We start from the raw sequence: 21,701 nt of genomic DNA, 5'->3' as shown, positions 1-21,701 counted from the left end.
AAAAAAAAAAGTGTTTCAACAATCTGTGAATTAAAATCTGACTTTAAACTTGTTTTGCCCTATAAAATAGTAAATTTGAGGGCAAAATTGCTGAAATGAACATTCTTTGTGTGACAAACTGATTTTATAACACCTTAATTGATAAATCATTAAAAGAGACTCTAGGGACACTAGAGCCTCGACTCTGCCAGAGTTCCAAATTCAGTTTGCCCTTAGTAAATGTTTCTTTAAAATAAAAACAAAACCATATAATTCAGTACTGACATAGTACATCCAACCACACATTCAGATAAAAATAACAGTGTTTGGAACCATACAGGCACACCTAAAACTTATTAAGTAAGTAATAATTACTTAATGATACTTTTTATATCATCAGTTTTGTTCTGTCTCAAAGGCATGTCTCTGGATTTTTCATTTGTCACCATTTTAGGACTGAATGGTTTTCCCTGACATGTTTGCATAGGAAGCATAATTAACGTTGTAAATTCTCCCAGGGGACTCAGTCTTCAAAACTGAAGTGACAGAAATGTCACAAACTATCTTATAGTAGAGTAAAGCAAGGCTTTCTTCCAGTTACATAATAGCAATTTTAATTATTTCAAGAATGTTCCTTGGCTTGTAATAAAGCAATATAGTAAAATGTAAACTGCTTTGAGAATAAAGACTCTTGTGGCCTTCTGTAAATAAGAACAGTTACATTTCAACTCAGTAGGCGACTGTTGCATGAGTCCAGTCTACAAAAGTGGAAACATAGCTTCTGAAATAACACACCAGAGTGTTTTCTCACTGTATGTTTAACTAATATCCAGGGATGTGCTTAACATACTTGTATTGAGGTTGTCAAATAACTATTTTCACAGAATCACAAAATGCTAGGGATTGGAAGGGACCTCTGGAGATTATCTAGTCCAACCCCTCTGCCAAAGCAGGTTCACCTACAGCAGGTTGCACAGGAACACATCCAGGCAGGTTTTGAGTATCTCCAGATAAAGAGAATCCACAGCCTCTCTGGACAGCCTGTTCCAGTGCTCTGCCACCCTACTCTTCCCTTCATTCATGTTTGTTGATAATACTCATGGCCACAATCTCCGAAGTTATTTAAGCATTTAAAAAATAATTAGCAAATATTTATCTGTGGTTTAGTGATATAAAAAGGCAACATTTATAGGGAGAACCTGGTATTAGACTACCCATCAGAGCTAGGAAAATGGACAAGTTTTCAGGGACACAAGACTAAGATAAAGTTAACAGCTGGCTCAGCACAGACAGGGAACAATTGATCCGATTAACTTAATTATGTAAGCAATTAAATAATCTGAAAGCAAAGGTGTCTGATGAGGAGAAAGGAATGTTAGCAGGGAATTTAAGTTTATTTTGTCTGACTTTCATACTACTTGTCCGGCACCAACATAACATGCTTAGCACTATGGTAAGCTTAAAACAGGTCACTGCCACTGCAGATGTACAAAAATACAGTTCAGTGACTATGAAAATCTTTATCTAACAAAAAAGCCCGATCAAACACAGAAAACGTGTGGCCAAATTCCACCCATGATTTGAGTGATCCAAACAGTATGATTACAGCTGATTTGAATTAAAATTGCATCAAATTACATTTCCTGTGGCATAAGAGAGTATCATTTAGGCCACTTTAATGACCAGAAAGGTTGCATTTAAATTACAGAAGATTAAAATACCTTCTCTTTAAATACTGAATATAAAAAAGTAACTCAGGACCTTGTATCTGATGGAGAAGCCCTCAGGTTGGAAGCATCCATAGACCTCTGTAAGCTAGGGCTGATCTGGTTGCATGCTGTTGAAACCTGATTAGCGAGAGGTGAAACAGGTCCCAGCTGTTGAACTGTCATGGGACTGCTGGTGACTCTTACATTGCTGCAGCTGCCTTTTCCAATGGACTTGCACCGGGGTCCATAACCAAGACCTCCTAAAAATAAACAAGGCAGGTTAGTATTCATCTCCCATGAACCCATGATGAGGCCACAGAACTCATATCACTTTGCAAAGTAGGAAAAGTGACTGGAACTGAGTATCTTCAGATGAGGACGAAACATGGGACCAATAACAGGATTTTGCAAATTTCTCCAAACACAAAAAGCAATATTCTAAAGGGGAATTAATAAATTATGCATGTTTAAAACATATGCTGAAGGACATAAACTAAAGACCAGGCATCATAGGTAAACAGCAGAAAAAACACCACTGGAAGAGTCTGGGTAAAAGACCAGCCCTCAGCTGAGGGACAGTCAAGTCATAAGTGCACCTTTCTCTCAAGAAGGAGGGAAGAGAGAACCCAAGGAGGCTGCAGGAGCACCACCGTGCCTTGAATCCTACCAAACCCCCAACACAGCTTCAAGCCATTGCAAGCCCTTCCATCTTTCCTATCACGAGCCATCCAAAAAGCAAGGGGATTGCAGGCGTGCGTGTGAATCGCAATCCCTGCAACAAGACTGGTGTGGCAAAGCACACAGGCTGAGTAGTTTCTCTGGCAGGAGCGAGTTACAGCTGGAACCCAGCATTCCTCGGAGATCTGGGGAGAGGCATTCGAGCTGGATCAAGCAGAGAAGCATTCTGGACTTTCTTTAAAAGGCCGCAATCTGCTCTTAATCACTGCTGCCATGGCTCAAACTGATGGCTATTACACAGTAGCATGAGATAATTGTAGAGGCAGCTCGCAAGTGGGATACAACTGCAAAATGCTCTGTGTGGTTTGTGTTCTGATTTAGGTCACAGATGCTGGTTTACAAGATCCCCTGCATTAAAACGCATGGAGATGAAAAAGTTAAAATGTAGGTCATCACACGGAAGTTGTTGGATATCTAGCAAATTCTCATCACAGCTGGAAATTAATAATCGTACTATTCACATTTCTAGCTGCTTCCCTGTGTTCAAACTACTCCCCAAAGCAGGATAACAACATCAGGACAAATAGTGAAAAGTATTTCAATTTAAATCATTTTCTAAATTAAATCTACTTTTGACTTGGTTGTACAACTCACATACCATTTTTTCTCAATGATGTTCAAATGGGTTGTGAACTTCACACAAAAATATATTACGGCATTTATGGCCCTCACAGTCATAGGAAGAAAATCCAAATCCTTCAATCTCCTCCAGATCAAATAGGATTATCTTAAAAATTTGCAATTCACCATAGAATTTTCAAATTATAGCTTTTTTAAAAAATATATAATAAGAGAACAAATAGATATGTTTATTCCTGTTTCAGAGGTCTGTGCCTTCTTTTCAAATTATTATTCTTCTCTTTGACTAATTAGTAATATCTCACATATATGTGAGGAGCACATGCATAATTCTCAGTCCACTGGGATCCTAAGTGCTTTGTAAATTCGTGTACAGATGTTACAAGCTGACTGCATGATCCACCACCGAAATGTACTCCTTGGTATGAAATATGGCAGCCCTTTAAGAAAAACAACTTACTCATTGCTACTACTTCAAAACATAGAATATAGCTCTGACTGAAAACTCAAGGGTGAGGAAAGCAGAAAACATTTAATAACCAACCCCGAAATTTAGCTAGGAGGACTGGAAATTTCCAAGGACAAACATGGAATTGGAAGGAGAATTCCTTGTACTGCACTCAACTCCATTGTGGGTACCAGGAAAAAAGCTTTTAAGCTTTGTAGGATTACTGTCTGCTCTCACTAAAGATTAAATCAAATGCATTAGAAAGACATTTTCTTTTCTTTCCTCTGAAGCAGTTTGTATTTTGAACTCACTAAAGCTAAATTAGTTCCTTTTATAATGTTACAGAGTGCTAAAATGGAAACAGCAAGCAAAAATTAGACAAAAAGCATAAGTTGCCCCTGGTAGTAATTAGTAATATGAACACTACTCCTCTTAGCAAAAGGCTGGGTGGGGTGAAGTTAAAAACTTATACGACACCTTCACATCATATAAAATACATACTACCACATAATATGCCTCTGTATGTGTGTCTTGCATATGTTCAGTCAGCTGTTTTTCAGAAAAGTGCCTTTAGTATGTAGAAACAAAGGCTTTCTGCACCTAAGGGTATAAAAGACAGGGAAGCATGCTATAATAACATGAGAAATCCAACTGATTTTGACACTGAAACACAGTTGTAATGATTGTAGAGCCTACATATATTGACTACTTAATAAGATATAAACCTAATATTTAGCATTGAGAAGAGCAGCTCTATGACAAAAATGTACCAAATATATACTGATTCTTCCCTGGATGACACCATAATGCTCTTCATTCATAAGCTGCTTTCAACAAATTTCAATGGTAACAATAACATCTACCTTATCATATCCAGAAATCAAGATTATCATTTAGGGACAGGCCACATGTCACCTAATCGGTTCAAATGGCAATCTCAACCATACAGTGAAATTGCTATTTATACAGGATTAGACCTGAGCTGCTTGGAATTTACATGTCAGAAAAAAAATAATCCCAGGAAAGGGAGTAGTGTCAAAACAGTACTGTAAACACAGAATGTTGCATCCTCAATACATTCCGGTTTCCCTTGGAATGATAGGATCTGCTCTTATTACCTGTGCATAAACAGCACCTCACTGATGCCAAGAACAGCTAAGAGAATTTGTTGTGTAAGGATGAAGGCCAAAGATGGTCTCGTCACTTGTCACTGAACGGAAAAAATAAGGAAAGGAGTACTTTGGAGAGATTGTATTACTGGGATGACAGACGAAAGTAATGCCAGACTCCAGTCCTAATAAACATTTGCCTGGGCATTTCTCTGGTGCAGAAGTGGAAGGAAAAGGTTTTGTTCTTTTTATCATTGATAAACACTTGCTGTTATGGCAAAAAAATGACAATTCTTCCACTTAAAAGGCATGAGACAGATTATCAAGAAAGAATCTACCATCAGCTCCTCCCATTCAAAGCGACTGCAAAGTACTACTGCTATGAAAAGCAAAGTCACATTTTATCCTCTGCTTCGTACAGGTGTAAAAGTGCCAAAAGACCCTCACTAATACTTCATCTGTGCCCTGCAGGTCACTGAGCAGTATTAATTTGATCTGAATCAGACGTCAGTATACAATCACGTCTGCTGACCCAAGTCAGAGCGCAAGATAGGAAACTTATGCTGACTTTGAGCCAGCTGCAGCAGCACAGACCACATCTGATCTAGCATAAAGTTAAAAAGGTGCAACACGGACATCTGACCTGGCATGAGCCTGGTGCTAAAAGGCAAGCTGTCAGAAAATGTGTTCGGAAGTGCAAAATAAATGTGAACTGGCAGAACTACTATGTCCCACACCAGCATTTGGCATCATATACCCATAGTGCAAGAGGAGTCCTCCGTCCAGGTTTGCTGTATCATTGACCCAAAGCCTGAAAAATTTCAAGACAGTGAAAGGACAATCAGGAATTCCTTAATATCTTGAATCTACATCAGCTGAGATAAATGGGAACCTCTTTGGAGGAGATCAGTGAGTTTTGAATGAGGCTGTAGATTCTAAGAAAAATACATAGACCTAATAATTTAAATGAGCAATAGAAGTCATTTCTTTTTCTGATATACTAAGATGTAAACCAGGAGATAGCCCACTAAAGGCAACAACAGTTGAGGAGGTGGCATCAGTCCAGAGATGGCTCACAGGAAGAGCTATGGTTGATTAGCATGTTATTTCCTCCAAATAAACATATTACACATAAATCAAAACTGCTCTTTATCGATAACTACCAGTAATAGTTAACAAGTATAAACAGTAAAAATATTTTATGGAAATATTTTACTCCATTCACTTCCTCATTCATTAGCTTGCCTATTTTCCCCGTTTATTCTCTATAGTTGGTTAATAGCTAAGCTTCACTCATCCTTGACATGCAAAAATATTTCACTGCAATCTTCTGAAGGACATTCAGAGAATACAGAAAAATACGATGACTTTAATTCATGTGCATTGAATTCCAAATAAGATTCTCTTAATTTATATCATTCATACTTTTCAGAGGCAGAGTGCAATATGAAATTATTTCCATTTAAACACATTTTCTTTTATGAGATATTGATTGAAAACCATCCAGTTTCTTTGTCTACTTCTCCAAGTCAAAAGTTGTAACTTGTTAATTCTGCCAAGTAACTAAGGTTATAAAATGAAACTGCGTCACCAAACCTTTGAAATTGTAAACTATGCTTCCCATGTATAAATGATCATACAACAAAAACATGTAATAGCAAAACCAGTTTTAATTGTTTGGTGTTCTGAAACGCACAACATACCAAACACATAACACAATATCAAATTCAATCATCTCTTCAATCAATAAGTTCTGCAATAACTGAATTAATCAGTATGAAAGAAAGCTATTAAAATTATCTGAAAATCTGTCCTGTTGTTACTGTTAGAATAACAGCTAGAAATAAAAGAACTGCAACAAAGGAGCAAAAGGTAATTTCCCTAGGGAATTTTCTGTCTGTTCACATACAGTAATTAAGAGCTTTGGAAACCATTGGTTTTAAAGTTTCCCTTGTAACTGGTTTCCAGTCTTGTTTGTGTGGATTCTGTATTCACCAAAACAGGGACAAAAGGGGACACCCAAAAAAGCATACAGTAAGAAAATAAATACTAAAGATGAAAGAGGCCAAAGCAATAAGTAAGATCATGTTAATATGTTCTTCATGTAGATTAGATATAAGCCACCAAGGCCTTTTCAAACCAAATTTGGTCATCTTCGGCAACATGATGAATCTTCTGGATGATGCAGTCCCCAGCTACCACGTTCATCTTTGCTGTGTGTCCCCCTCTCTGTGGGGTTGTTGGCACGCTATTTGGAGGGACTTCACAATAGCTGCTGACTGAACAAACTCAAAGGTTTGCTTGGAAGACTTGTTTCCAGATGGGGAATATCCTAATCCCTCTTGCCTCAGGGCTGCCAAACTTTTCAGGCTTCCCCTCCACCAATTTGAGCCATATTATTGGTAACTACTAGAGAGCTAGCACTTGTTCCTTTGTCCTTAAACACAATGGCCACTTCTCTATTGTTTCTACAGCCAGCTAAGAGGCACTATTGCACACCAACTACATAGACAGAGACACCAGCCAAAGGGCAATGGATATCAGACCACTTGAAACCCTCTTGAAGTGTAGTAAAATAGAGCATCAAAGGAGAAAAAAAAAAAAGGCAGAATAGGGGGGAAGATTTCCACTACCCTCTATTAGCATAAGATCAGCCAAAATCTTTGTCTCTTTGGGAATCCAGGCTTGTTCACACTCGTATCATCCTCTGAGCCCAAGTCTTTTTTCGGAAACCTTGAGGCTTGTAGGTGAACTACACAGAAATTCAGTCAAAATTACATTAGGCATGAGCAATTTCTGTATGGCATGCAATCTGGAATTTTTCAGGGGGTAAGAAAATTTCTAGACTATGGGTCAAAAAGTTGCCAAATTATGATTTTTATTGAAAGTCTTATGAAATATAGCGGTTTCTCAACTACACTACACCACACAGAAACTACATGTAAGTAAAACGGTGACTCTTGGCCTTTATTTTCTTTAAAAATAATTTTTTTAAAAAGAATCAAGGCTTTGTAGTTAGAGAGAAAACTCTGAAATAGAGAACCACGAAGATGATCAGTGGGCTGAAGCACCTCTCCTATGAAGACAAGCTGAAGTTGGTGGTGTTCAGCCTGGAGTAAAAAATGCTCCAGCATGACCTTACAGCAGCCTTCCAGTACTTAAAGGGGGCCTACAGGAAAGTTGGAGAGGGACCCTTTGTCAGGGAGCGTAGCAATAGGATGAGGCGTAATGGCCTAAAACTGAAAGAGGGGAGATTAGATTAGATATTAGGAAGAAATTATTTACTGTGAGGATGGTGAGGCACTGGAACAGGTTGCCCAGAGAAGCTGTAGAGGCCTCATCCCTGGAAGTGTTCAAGGCCAGGCTGGATGGGGCTTTGTGTAACCTGGTCTAGTGGGAGGTGTCCCTGCCTATGTCAGGGGGGTTGGAACTCGATGAGCTCTAGGGTCCCTTCCAGGTCTTAACCATTCTATGGCCCTATGATCCTAAAATCTCACTGTTTTTAAACTCATGGTTATGATCTTAGCTCACGATTTTCTTAACACTTACAAATAGCAATGCCTTGCTAGTAAGAAATTTCCTCCAAAGCCTCTGGCTGTGCCCACTCTGAACAGTGAGTTAGACAGACCATTAATTTGACTACTATTGGCAATTCCCATGTTCTTAACTGTTTGCAGAGTCTTAATCTTTACAATCAAGAAAAATAATCTGGAGGAAATACACTAAACAGAATTACATGACCACACTGTATTATGAGAAAATATCATGTATGCACTTTAAAAGCTCTCCATCCTTTGAATCTTGGAAATACAGTTTCCTCACTATCAGAGCCCACTTGGTAAATTAGCTTGCACTAATTTGCAATGCTATTTTCCATTCATTGTATGAAGTAATCAAGCATGTATTTTCAGCAGCTCTACTGTGAGACAAAAGAGACTGACAAAGCACAATGAAAAACAATGTCTCCCTTCAAGTGGAACCAAGGTAAAAAATTATCCAGAACTGACCGGTGAAAACAATACCTCACAGGTGATTAACTTAGCTGGTTTAAAGCAGACAGCAATGAGATCACCTACTTCTATGGAACACTTTAACCACTAAATTTAAACAAATGAAAACAGCGGGCTTGTAATGACTAAACTAAGAATATATTATGAAACAAGACAAGTTCAGGAAACTTCCAAGAGAAAACGCATACTGTAAAACAAAGATTTTCAATTAGATCTGCAGACATTTATAAGATCTCATATTAATTCTGAATGTTTTATTTATATCAGGAAGGCCTCCCACTTATTAAAAAGCTATTTTGAAAGCTACTTTGTTTTCTTATTTTGCATAAAAACTAAGAAGTGATTAGTTAACTATTGCACAGACAGTAAATGTTTAACTGAACTAAAATATAAATGTTTTAGCTGCAATGGGTAACTCCTTATTTATTATCAGTGACATTAAATGACTTCTGCTTTTGTCCTTGTTAGAATAATATACAGTATGTGCTCTTCTATTGCAGAAGCTTTATTGCACAGCTTTATATCTTTGGTTTATTCTACCACTTCTCTATAGTACTCGTTACTCATACAAGCTTTTGGTAAGTTTCTACCTACAAAACTTAGCCTAACCACTTAGTTTGTATTTTTGAAAAATTAATACATTTTGCAAGCGTCATATTCTTCTCAAATAACTGGTATGAATCAAGAGAAACTCTACTAGTCATGTAATGTATTACTGTACTGGTATATTAATGTAACTGTGAATGATAACAAGTGAAAAAAACTAAGTTTCGTATTTTAAATTTCAGTATTAGCCAGCTCCTTAAAATACCATTACAATACAGACAGAGAAAAAATTATTATTATAGTTAAAACGGAAATATACATATATTTGAAAGAACAAAAAATAATTGTATTGGAATTACAGATAATACCTTCCAGTTTCAGTGCCATTGGGAAACTACTGTTTGAATCTGCCCTAAATGAACACAGAGCATCCATCTGTATATGTGTGAGAGCACATATGTTATTTCAACTGACCTGCAAGTGGCATTACTTGAGAGGCAAACAAAAAAATAATATTGTTAAAACTTCCTCATACATTATGAATGGTAGGACTCAAACGAAATCTATAGGGAAACACTTTGCCCATTAAACAGTGTTGCACTCAACTGCAAAATAAGTGGATCAATTCCAGCAGTGTTCTTGGAATGCTTCTTTGCTGATACCACCTGACTGTAATGCAGAACAGCCAACTATGAAGGGGCAATAAGAAAATGCTTTACAAAAATAATTCTCTGGACTCTAACACTTAATCTCCCACAACAACTTCTAGTGTTCAACCTTCACTGCATATTTGTTCTTTTCTTCACATTAGAAACACATACTTAGCATTTTTTCCAGTAATTCCTGAAGGTTTTTTTCCTCACTTTTAATTGAAAGATGCTCAGATCAGATAATTTCTCTTATCTCAATATCCTTAGCATTTTAGAAAATACCACGAAGGAGCTTTGTTATCTGTAACCATGGGCGCATGTAGATTCATCACTGAAAAAACTTTATTGTTCCATGTACCAAAGCAAGGCAGCATAGCAATGTACCCCCCTGTTCACACAGTAACTTCTGATTTCTTGCTGTGTTCATTGGACTATTATCTAACATGGAGGCAGCCTTCCTTGTGCACACCTAATACTTGCTTCTCCTGTCAGCCTGGTTGTATGGGCAGTGAGTGATGTTGGGAAGAAAGAAGCAGACACCTTCCTTCCTCCAGGCCCCAGGCAAAGGGAAGACCTTGTGCAAGGCATTTGACAATGTCCCGCACAACATCTGGTCTCTAAATTGGAGAGACATAGATTTGACAGAGGGACAACTTGGTGGATAAGGAACTGGCTGGATGGTTGCACTCAAAGAGTTGTGGTCAATGAATTGACATCCAAGTGGTGAGCAGTGAAAGTGGCATTACTCAGGGTCGGTACTGGAACCGGTGCTGTTTAACATCTTTGCTGGCACCACGGACAGTGGGATTGAGGGCACCCTCAGCAAGTTTGCCAACAACACCAAGTTGTGTGGTGCAGTTGACACGCTGGAGGGAAGGGATGCCATCCAGTGGGGCCTGGACAGGCTGGAGAGGTGGGCCTGTGCAAACCTCATGAAGTTCAACAAGGACAAGTGCAAGGTCATGCGCATGGCTTGAGGCAATCCCAAGCACAAATACAGGCTGGGAGGAGAATGGATTGACAGCAGCCCTGAGAATGAGCTGGCAATGTGCACTCACAGCCCAGAAAGCCAACCGCATCTTGGGCTGCATCAGAAGAAGCATGGCCAGAAGGTCAAGGGAGGTGATTCTGCCCCTCCACTCCACTCTCGTGAGACCCTACCTGGAGTACTGCACCCAGCTCTGGGGCCCCAACATAAGAAGGACATGGACCTGTTGGAGCGGGTCCAGAGGAGGGCCACGAAGATGATCCAAGGGCTGAAGCACCTCTCCTATGAAGACAGGATGAGAGAATTGGTGCTGTTAAGTCTGGAGAAAAGAAGGCTCTGGGGAGACCTTATAGCAGCCTTCCAGTACCTGAAGGGGGCCCACAGGAAAGGTGAGGAGGGACTCTTTATCAGGGAGTGTAGCAATAGGATGACGGGTAACAGTTTTAAACTGGAAGAGGGTAGATTTAGGTTAGATATTAGGAAGAAATTCTTTACTCTGAGGGTGCTGAGACACTTGGAACAGGTTTCCCAGAGAAGGTGTGGATGCCCCATCCCTGGAAGTGTTTAAGGCCAGACCGGATGGGGCTTTGAGCAACCTGGTCTAGCAGAAGGTGTCTCTGCCAGCGGCAGGGGCGTTGGAACTAGGTGATGTTTAAGGTCCCTTCCAGTTCTAACCATTCTATGATTCTATGATCTTTTGTCTCCTCTAACCGCTTAGACACGGGAATGCTAGCTCCATAAAGCAGAGCACCAAGAGTAAGAGGACAAACTCTCAGCAACTTGAGGCTGCCTCAACTCAAATGGTGACCTCCCCCTAGTAAAACCTGCCTCCAGCTGTGCAGGAGTCCTGAGCAGAGAAGAGCAAGCAGGTTGCTTTCGACTTCCAGCATGGGCCAGGGTTCAGTCTTGGCACCGTAACACATCAGTGCCAGTCATTATCCAGAAGGAGACAACTGTTCAGCAAAAAAGCATGCAATAAAGGCTTTGTTCAATGTTAAACTGTAATCCCATGTGAGGCTCTCTTTCTAAATCTTTACAGATAACCCAAGGTATTTGATCACTGCTGCTCAGACGGGCATCTTTGCTCCTTTAAGGGACCAAAATGCACAGGCAGGAAAAAAGAAGAACAAACGCCAACCTGTTGAATACTAATTAAGAACAGGTGGCAAATGTTAACATGGAAAGAACTGCAGAAACTGGCTCTTGTGGTATGCAAGCAGGAACGTAAGTACATTGCAATCACATTCAGTATGTTTTTGTTTCCCAGATAAAGTCTATTGTGCAAGGATACTAAAAGGTAATTTTTTTACACTGCGTTGTCCCTGAGTTTCTGAGCAGTAGAAACAAACAATTTTCTATTTTTCCTTGCATTAAAAACAAGGTACTGTTTAATGTTGTTCCTCCTAAAAGATAATACGAGAATGTTATCCTAGTTGTCAGTTTAACCAGGCAGAAATAACAAGCATACAGCCCACATAACATATGTATTCTAAGAGGCTTTGTACTCAGTTAATTAGTTTAACTACTGTTTTCATGGTTCACTTAAAAGTTTCATGCTTCATTAAATATCAATATATTTTATCACCTCAAAAAACTTTTCAGTAAAAATACAATTGTCTTTTTAAGTGATAATCTTGTTAACTGATATATACATTTCAAGCATGTCTATCAGACACTATCAAAGTCTGAATTGCTACAGTAGTGGTATCTCAAAGCATCATGCAAACCTCATTCCACACACAATGGAAAGGGTGTTCTTTTTTCCTGAAACAAAAGTACTTTGTTGAGAAAAAGCACATTTTTGACACATGCTATTTTCACCATTAAAAACGTTCCCGCACTGATCTCTGGTTGTTCCACCTTGACAACAATCAGCTCAAACATACCTTGGATCCAGTAGTTGTGCCTGTTTTGTCAAAAGTCCTTAAATTCAGAAAGTCAGAAGTCATATCCTTAAGGAAGAATAAAGATCAATGAAGCTAATAGTTGCAAAGATAAAGAGGCCAAAAGCCAAGTGCAACTTATAAAAAGAAACTTCTGTGGTTAAGAGGACATTTTTTTCTACTATAAAGGTTTTCTTACTTACGTGGAATATACATTTTCTCAATTCAGGATATAAGATTACCTCAGAGCAGTTTAGAGAAACATTTTCCAGAATGAGAAATTACTCCTTAAAAGTCTACCCGCATGATCATCACCAGAACTTCTACTACTATCTTCATATGCAATTTTGTTCTATGAAATATATGGTCAGTAAGGTGCACTGCAATAATAAAATGACAGCAGTTCTTATTATTTAAACTGACTTTTAGAGGAGGCCACTATCAGCGTCCTTCATGTTATAGCCTATTTAGATGCTTTAAAAGCTGCAACATTATTACATCATGGTCCAAACAAAACCTTCCGCTTGTGTTCTACTCTTATCTCTTCAAGTCAATAAGAGGCAAACCCTGGGAAAATTATACAAACAGCCACAAGTATTTAAAATATGTATTGTCAGTACATGCTTCCAGTCCTCTCAAAGCTTTAGACATTTTTCTTTCAATTTTATTCTTTCATTAGCCCAAGGCGTGCTAATTAATCGGAATTTTCCAGGTCTTTTGTTGTTGTGACCAAAAAAAAGTTCATTCTGTCATGTTAAAATGAGTCCATCCCCCTTTCACAAAGCCAGGGTAGTACGAGGGAGGATTAAGACCACTTGAATGGCTTAGGGCCTGTAAAGACAACTCCCGCTCCTGCCCTTAGCCGTCATCCTTGCCAAAATTGATTTACGGAGAATGACATCTTAACCACAGCTATTACTTTGTGAAGAAGAGGCTGCTCTGTTGGCAGGGTTTGGCATCCAAAGTTGGCTACTGAGTAAGGTCTGATGCAAAGAGACAGGAAACCACACTGGCATACCAACGCAATGGTGCGGGTGTGTGTCTGCAAGGGCCGTCTGAAGGCCTTTGTGAAGGAAAGAACTGTTCATGGACAAAGGCACAAAAAAGGCAAATGTATGCATGCTCTGCTGAGCTGAGCACCTTTGTGAAAGGGTGGAAACCCACACAAATGTCCTGATGCAGACTGAAATCTTTTTATGAAGCTGGTCATCCCAACTGTATCTCTCCTCCACACCTCTAAAAAAATCAAGTGATACCCATCTTTACATTAGTTTATCAGAGAGAATGTGCTATAGGTAAGAGTAAAATCTTCAAAACCGATCATGTGATTTTTGAGGACTTCATCCTATTGCCTTTCAGTGAAGTTACATTCCCAAGTACACAAGTCATTTTTACAAGTAGAATCTGGCCTTATGGGCTGCTTAGGTAATTTTTCAAATTTCTGTCACATGCAGGTGTCTACATATTCTTCTTCATACAATTTATTGCATGCTTTTTTAGTATTCTGGTGTGATTTTCATTAAACTGCAAGGACGTTGACAGGGAAATGTAAGCCACCAAGCAAATTTCACATAATACTTCTAACAATCGTTCAAAGATCCTCTCTTTATGCCTGGCTTTAATACTATATAAATGCATGAAAGCACTAGGTACATACACAAACTAGCCATCTTTCCTTTTGGTAGCTCTTCTTGGAAGTCCTCAGGATCAGAAACCTAACAACTGGTTCCTTCTGCCTAACATACAAGACAATTCTTGCTTCTACTTAGCTTCCTAGGTGAAAAGGCCAAAAGCATGTATGCTGAGACAGTTTCAAAGGGCCTAACCACTGTTGGAGACACTCCAAATTTATTCAGCTAAGGCAAGGTTGTAGGCCCCTTTACAGTTCTTCTTGTTAGAACTCAGGTGCTGAAATCTGGAAATCGGTAACATTTTCTGCAACATCAAATAAATATCTCTTAAACCCTCCCCACACACATTAGATTGTGAATTTTTTGCTCCTAAGCCCAATCAGTTACCTACTCAACAGCCCCTTTATTTCTGGTCCCAAATAGGTACTAGTCTTTTTCAGCTCTAATTTTTGCCTTAAATTAATGAGAGTAAAGTTTTCATCAAATTATCTTTGAAAACAAATTCTTGGGTTGTTGTTTTAATTTCATTCCATAAGAAGAACTGCAACACAATCATAGCCTCACACAACAAATATCTGCTATACTAACAATGTCTTTGTTTCTCTTTAGGTATTTGTCATGGTTTAACCCCAGCCGGGAGCTAGAACCATGCAGCCGCTCGCTCACTCCCCCCTGTTGGGATTGGGGAGATAATCGGAAAAGTAAGAGTGAAAAAACTTGTGGGTTGAGATAAAGGCAGTTTAATAAGTAAAGCAAAAGCCATGTATGCAAGCAAAGCAAAACAAGGAATTCATTCACTGCTTCCCATGGGCTGGCAGGTGTTCAGCCATCCACAGGAAAGCAGGGCTTCGTCATGAGTGAACAGTTACTTGGAAAGACAAACACCATCACTTCAAAAGTTCTCCCCATTCCTTCTTCTCCCCCAGCTTTATATACTGAGCATGACATGATATAGCATGGAATATCCCCTTGGTCACTTGGCATCAGCTGTCTTGGCTGTGTCTCCTCCCAAATCCTTCTGCCCCCCCTCCTGGCCTCAGTCTACTTGCTGGTGTGGCAGTGTGAGGAGCAGAGAAGGCCTTGATTGCTTAGCAACAATCAAAAACACCAGTGCACAATCATCACACTATTCCCATCCCAAATCCATTACACCAGCTGCTAGCAAAAAAACAATTAACTCCATTCCAGCTGAAACCATGACGGTATTCTACCTGGGTGCTACTAAGAATGCATATAAAACTAAACCATACTGCATTTTATCACAGATAAGCATATTTCACCACCTAACGCATACATACACAGGGGCAAAGGTACAGCTACCTCTATGTCTTTAACTTTGCCAGTTCTTAAATTAACAATTCATAAACAGGCACCTATAAAGGCTGAAGTCTTCATGACTACATTTTGATCTTCTCCATGTTTTTTACTCTTCTAATCCTGTTACGGCCATCACAAAAATTTTAAGTAGACTGCTATCATGTTTTTCAAAAGGCTGCTGGAGACAGGTGTGTGTGTGTGTGTGTGTGTGTGTGTGTGTGTGTGTGTGTGAATATTTCTCAAGTTATCAATGGGATAAGGTAGGGTGCTTCACTGAACCCACCATGCAATCTTTGTGATATTAGTTTGAAAATGTACAATATGATTGGCCAAATGGATGAACAACCCAACAGCTTGACCACATGCAGTGAAGTAAATCCTCCAGAACAGAGTATTTCACATCAAAAAGGTGTGTAAATTCTTAAGTATTTATTGGACTGGATCATAGCTGTGATCAGAGTAAACCTATACGTTTTATTAACCTAAACAACTAAATCATATAAATCTCAATAGCCACACCCAAGTTTTCTATTTTAAGGAAACAATGAAAGATACTTTATTGGAAGTGTGTTTTTTATGACTGTAACTTAGCCCCTGGTTTCTTGTTTGTAACTCTTTCACAATTATTTCTTTCTCTGTGAATTTTTTTAAAAGAAAGAAACCTTAGTCTAGCTATAACATGCTAGGTAGTCACACAGGAAAAAAGGAGATTATTATCATTATGTTCAAGTCCGGTTTTAACAAACCGCTTGCAAAGGATTCCAGCATCTAATTTAAAAGACTCATATTAGTGATCTATGGATAAAGAACTATTCAAATCATTCAGTTTGACCATTAATGAACTTATAGGTTAGTATACAGTGAAAGAATTCATGACAAGAGCAATCACGTGGAAAGAATCTGCTCATGACTATTTGTTCTTGTTTTGTAGAACTTTTTTTTTAATCCAATCAACATGGACTGGTTCTTTATAGTTTAACATACTACAAAGTTTCTTAAGTCTCCCCAGAGACTAAGGAATTCGAATCTTTCTTGAACCAGAATCCCCAAAACTGAATATAAGAAGAAATCCAGAATGAAAGATTAACAGTGATTTTTTTCGTTTGCATGGAATCCATGTCCTAATGTTTGATATATGACTGTACAAAATTAGACTAATTGCTGTAGCACATAAGAGACCATTTTTATTAGTCAAGAATTGGAATGTATTTTTCTTGTGTTCTCAAACCCTCCCAGTTCTATTTATAAATCAACGCCTCTCAATAAAAGTCAATTTTTATAAACATGAACTGGGGAAAAAAAAAACAGTTAAAGATCACACTCAACATATTGTTCACTGCAGTAAAACTTTAGGTTAGAAGCATATCTTTTTCCTGAAAATACATACAGTTTCACACACATTTTTTTCTCGGTGATTCTGCTGAGTTACTCATTACACAAAGAAGGAGTCATAGAAGGCACTGCATTCCTCAAATGGTATTAATGACTTGACATTTATCAACATTTTTCAACCACAGACCTGTCTGTAGGTGTACTCATGTACATTTTCTTTCGGCAGTCAAGCTAAGAGGGACCGGCAAGGGTACTGAGAAGACCCTTCCTGCCCTCCACCCTCAACACCAGGCACACCGTCCTGCACATTTTGAACTACCACCTGGTATTTGCCAGCTGACTTGTTCTTGTCCCCTACCTGCCATCAGGAGTCAAAACAGAAGGGGACCCTGAAAGGGATCTTGTCACGGTGAGCCGCTTGTGTGAACAGAGGGGGTCTAGACTCCCCAAGTACATGCAGCCCTGGAGCACAGTGAACATCTGCAGGTGCCCAGGGTAGACAAGCCACTGGACAAAATAAGACTCCTTAACTCAAGTTAAACAAAAAAACAGCTTTTTCCTTGGTTGTGGCTTTTGCAGGCAAATGTCAGCACTGTTCTTTCCACCTGCAGACAGTGGAAAAATCTGAAATCTGCTAGAAAATTACTAGAGCTGCAAACCTTATTTTGATGAGTTTATTCCTAATTTCTTTACCTAAAAACTCAAAAGCTGGTATTCATAAAACCTTCTTTCCATGGTAGCTCCTAATTAACATATTTAAAAACCGAAAAGCCTGTGCAGTACTTTTACAGTTTATTTTGCATGGTGCCAACAATAGCAAAACAGACTGTTTTGTTTGTATATACAATTATACAAACTAATTATATAATTAGTTAATGTTTGCACAGTGCTTTAACGTACACAATTATTTTTTTTTTCCAAGAGTTGCTCATGTTTATCAGCTGGCAATATAAGAACCAAGATCAGGGTGTCTCAGATGCACTCTGAAATGCAAGAACCCAATTAAATATGACCACTGGAAACACATTGTCATGATTTAACTCCAGTGACAACTAGGATCACGCAGCTATTCACTCACTCGCCCGCCCCCAGTAGGGTAGGGAGAAGAGAGAGGAAAAAAGACAGGGAAAAAGAAAAAAAAAAACTTGCGGGTTGAGATAAAGACAGTTTAATAGAACAGTAATGGAAGAGAAAAATCATAATGATAATGGTAAAAGACTGTACAAAATAAATAATGCAACACAAATTGCTCTCACCATCCAGTGATTGCCCAGCCCATCCTGATCAGCGATTGTGGATCCTTGCCCGCCAGCCAACTCCCATTTATATACTGAACATGACCTCTATGATATGCAATATTCCTTTGGCCAGCTTGACCTGTCTATACTCCTTCTCACCTTCTAGGGGAAGCTGAAAAAGCCCTTGACTTACTGTAAACATTACTTAGCAACAACTAAAACAATATCTGTTATCAACATTATTTTCATACTCAATCCAAAACACAGTAGCTACTAGAAAGATCAATTATCCCAACTGAAACCAGGACACATGTTGTCTCCAACAGCAGGAACTTGCTCAGTCAAGCTCCCTACTTACAGCAGCTCTCAGCAGCACTTGAGTATGAACTTCTCTCACAGCTGCACTGTGCTCAGTGCCCACCTCTACTTCTTCAAAAGTAAAATGAAATTTTCAAAAAGTGCCAGTCAGTTTTTAAATTCACTTCCACTACACTTAGGCCTCCAGACCAGTCAAAGTGAGACCATTGCTGAAGGGTTTAAAAAAGCCCATCAGTGAAATGTGCAAGTGGCTATAGCAAATACAAGCTTGTCATCACATAGTCAGTGTTTTGAGACTTCATTTTTCTGACAGGCTTTTGTGAAAACAGAAGAAACAAGAAAAATTCAAATACTTTCTAGGTGCTTACACTCTAAGAGTAAGAATTTTACAATGTGTGGTAACACTCCGATTTTTTTTTCAGCGGGGTATGTTGTGCTTTATACTGTTTAAAAGGAATAAACCAAGTGCAGGTTTGGGTGTTTTTTTCTTTTCTTTTCTTTTTTTTTTTTCTCTTTTTTTTGTAATGCAGAGATTTCAGCCTGTTTCATTGCCTTTCCTTTACTCTTGGCTTCCATATAGAAATTGTCATCCTTTTTTTTTTCTGAAGGCTATGGAGGATCAAAGTGCGGCTGGGTCTGGAAATTTTGGTTTCAGTAGCCTGTCTTCCCCTTTTATGTATGAGACAATCACAATTTGTATTTCAGAGGAGCAAAGATAAGGTGCAACAAGCAGTACCAGACTAACACAGCTGTGCTCTTCTCAGTGTCCAACAACAGGACAACAAAGAGCCCAACAAGACTCACACAACAGTGTTTGCTCTAGACAAAGGCAGACAGTAGTGAAGTAAAAGGAAAGAAAGTAAAGTACTGAAAAGAAAGTAAGGCAAAACTACATCTTCCTGGTGAAACCTGTGAACTTTGAGGCACAATGCTTCCCAGGTCTCTCACTCAGGAAGTACGGCTTTGCAAAACTTCTCAAGTAACCTGAATGTCATTTACGCAGATTTGGTCCTCGGTGTTCCCCTTGGCTTGTAGCAGGGCAATTACCAGCGTATTCCCTTTGTCAAGCTGGCAGAATTCTATTGTGGTTAAGTAAACATGGGGCACGTACACTTTGTTCTCTGTCTTTCTCCCACAGGTATCCCTTCACACACTTTCAGCTCTGACACCCAAACAAATTGCAATCAGTATCGGTCTTACTAGAAATAAAAGGCAAAATAATAAAAGAAATGTGCATAAAAGAAAACCATTACCTTCTTGTGCAAGAAGACGACTCAATTATTCACACGGCAGATGTTTCACACTATAGCTATACCCGCTCTGTATCTATGTCTTTCTGTAGCTGCATGTACAGTATGTTATTTTTAACACTAGAATGTTGTTGCTTATCATATGTGCTGTCACAGTAGCTCTTCATCCCCCTACAAAGAAACTGAAGGCTGAGGGGGAATTTGGACAGTGCTTTGAAAAGTCCAAAAATAAAAGGTAGCAATGATGAGAAAATAACCAGAGCACAATGAAGATGGCAGAAGACAGACTGGAAGCAAGAACACAATCACTGAGAGATTAAAAGCAAAACTTATCACTGCCCTCCACCTCATCTGATTTCATTGCCTCTGTTAAAGAACCTCTTCCCCAAAGGAGCTTCTGACATACAGCACAGCCAGAAGGCTGCGTTGCCTTACAGCATGACCTGGACAGGCTGGAGAGTTGGGCAGAGAGAAACCTTATGAAATTCAACAAGGGCAAGTGTAGAGTACTGTATCTGAGGAGGAATAACCCCATGCAGCAGTACAGGTTGGGGGCTGATGTCCTGGAGAGCACCTCTGCAGAGAAACATGGGAGTCCTGGTGGACAACAGGATGACCATGAGCCAGCAATGTGCCCTTGTGGCCAAGAAGGCCAATGGCATCCTGGGGTGCACCAAGAAGAGTGTGGCCAGCAGGTCACGGGAGGTCATCCTCCCCCTCTACTCTGCCCTGGTGAGGCCGCACCTGGAGTACTGTGTCCAGTTCTGGGCTCCCCAGCTCAAGAAGGACAGGGAACGGCTGGAAAGGTTCCAGCAAAGGGCTACTAAGATGATTAGGGGATTAGAACATCTCTCTTATGAGGAAAGACTGAGGGACTTGGGTCTTTTTAGTCTAGAGACAAGAAGACTGAGGGGGATCTTATTAATGCTTATAAACACTTAAAGGGAGGGTGCCAGAGCGATGGCAACAGTCTTTTTTCAGTGGTGCCCAGGGACAGGACAAGAGGTAACGGGCACAAACTTGAACATAGGAAGTTCCATCTAAACATGAGGAGGAACTTTACTTTGAGGGTGGCAGAGCACTGGCACATGCTGCCCAGAGAGGTGGTGGAGTCTCTCACTCTGGAGAAATTCAAAACCAGCCTGGACGCCGTCCTGTGCAAGCTGCTGTAGATGACCCTGCTCTGTCAGGGGGGTTGGACTAGATGATCTCCAGAGGTTCCTTCCAATCCTGACCATTCTGTGATTCTGTGATATACTACCAGTTTGGGGAAATGACAAATACCAGCCTGTGTCTTTACTGAGTTATCACACCTGCCACAGGCATTAGTTTAGAGGTGCTACCACTAATCCTTGCCACAAATTTGCCTTCCACATACAACTACAGGCCTAATACAAAGAATCATCTTGTGAAATTTTGAATAGGACTCAGCAGCATCTGGAAAATGTTTATTAATATTCATAGACCAGGTACATCTCAGACAAAAGGAGACATACTGAAGGCATATGACAGGTAATTGAGAGGTATGGCCACAGGCACTGTGCAGACATTAAGGCACTTCTGTAATTTGCGGTTTTACATTTTTTGTAGAGTAACAGCAGCAGATTTTGGCAGATACCATATTAGCAATGACTCAGAGTACCTAGAAGAGGCCTTGCTAGTGAGAAAGCAGCAAAACTGGAGATCTGGGAAAGAAATGGCAGTTTTCCAGAAAAACTAACAGACATGAATACAGTACAGATATGTTATTTCACATGTGGGGTTGGTGGGATTTTTCCAATGTAAGTGGGAAAATCTGACTTATGGCCTACTGCAACACAAAAAAAAAAAAGCAGCTGATGTGTTTTTTCACTTTGGTAATTAGAATATTATCACAAATACACAGCAGTAATCAGTGGCCACTATTTTTCTGGTCACAAGTTAGACAGCTACACTATCTGATTCACTTGTACATAGGCATAAAGTAGGTTTGCATT

At 39.4% G+C, this 21,701-nt stretch overlaps 1 protein-coding gene across 1 annotated transcript in view; it reads right to left on the bottom strand.

Moving 5' to 3' along the window:
- GLIS3 (GLIS family zinc finger 3) overlaps positions 1-21,701 on the bottom strand; it is a gene marked incomplete at both ends in the record, with an annotated part of 184,517 nt that overhangs the window by 140,771 nt on the left and 22,045 nt on the right. Inside the window, one exon of the mRNA XM_082497990.1 lies at positions 1,741-1,948. Coding sequence (XP_082354116.1) covers positions 1,741-1,948 — 208 coding nt within the window. The remainder of the gene's footprint in view (positions 1-1,740; positions 1,949-21,701) is intronic.

Source organism: Vanellus vanellus (genome assembly GCF_965231255.1).
Source record: "Vanellus vanellus genome assembly, chromosome: Z".
NCBI classification, from domain to species: domain Eukaryota; kingdom Metazoa; phylum Chordata; class Aves; order Charadriiformes; family Charadriidae; genus Vanellus; species Vanellus vanellus.
The sequence above is the reverse complement of the archived record's forward strand: the minus strand, read 5'-3'. Positions and strand labels throughout refer to the sequence as shown.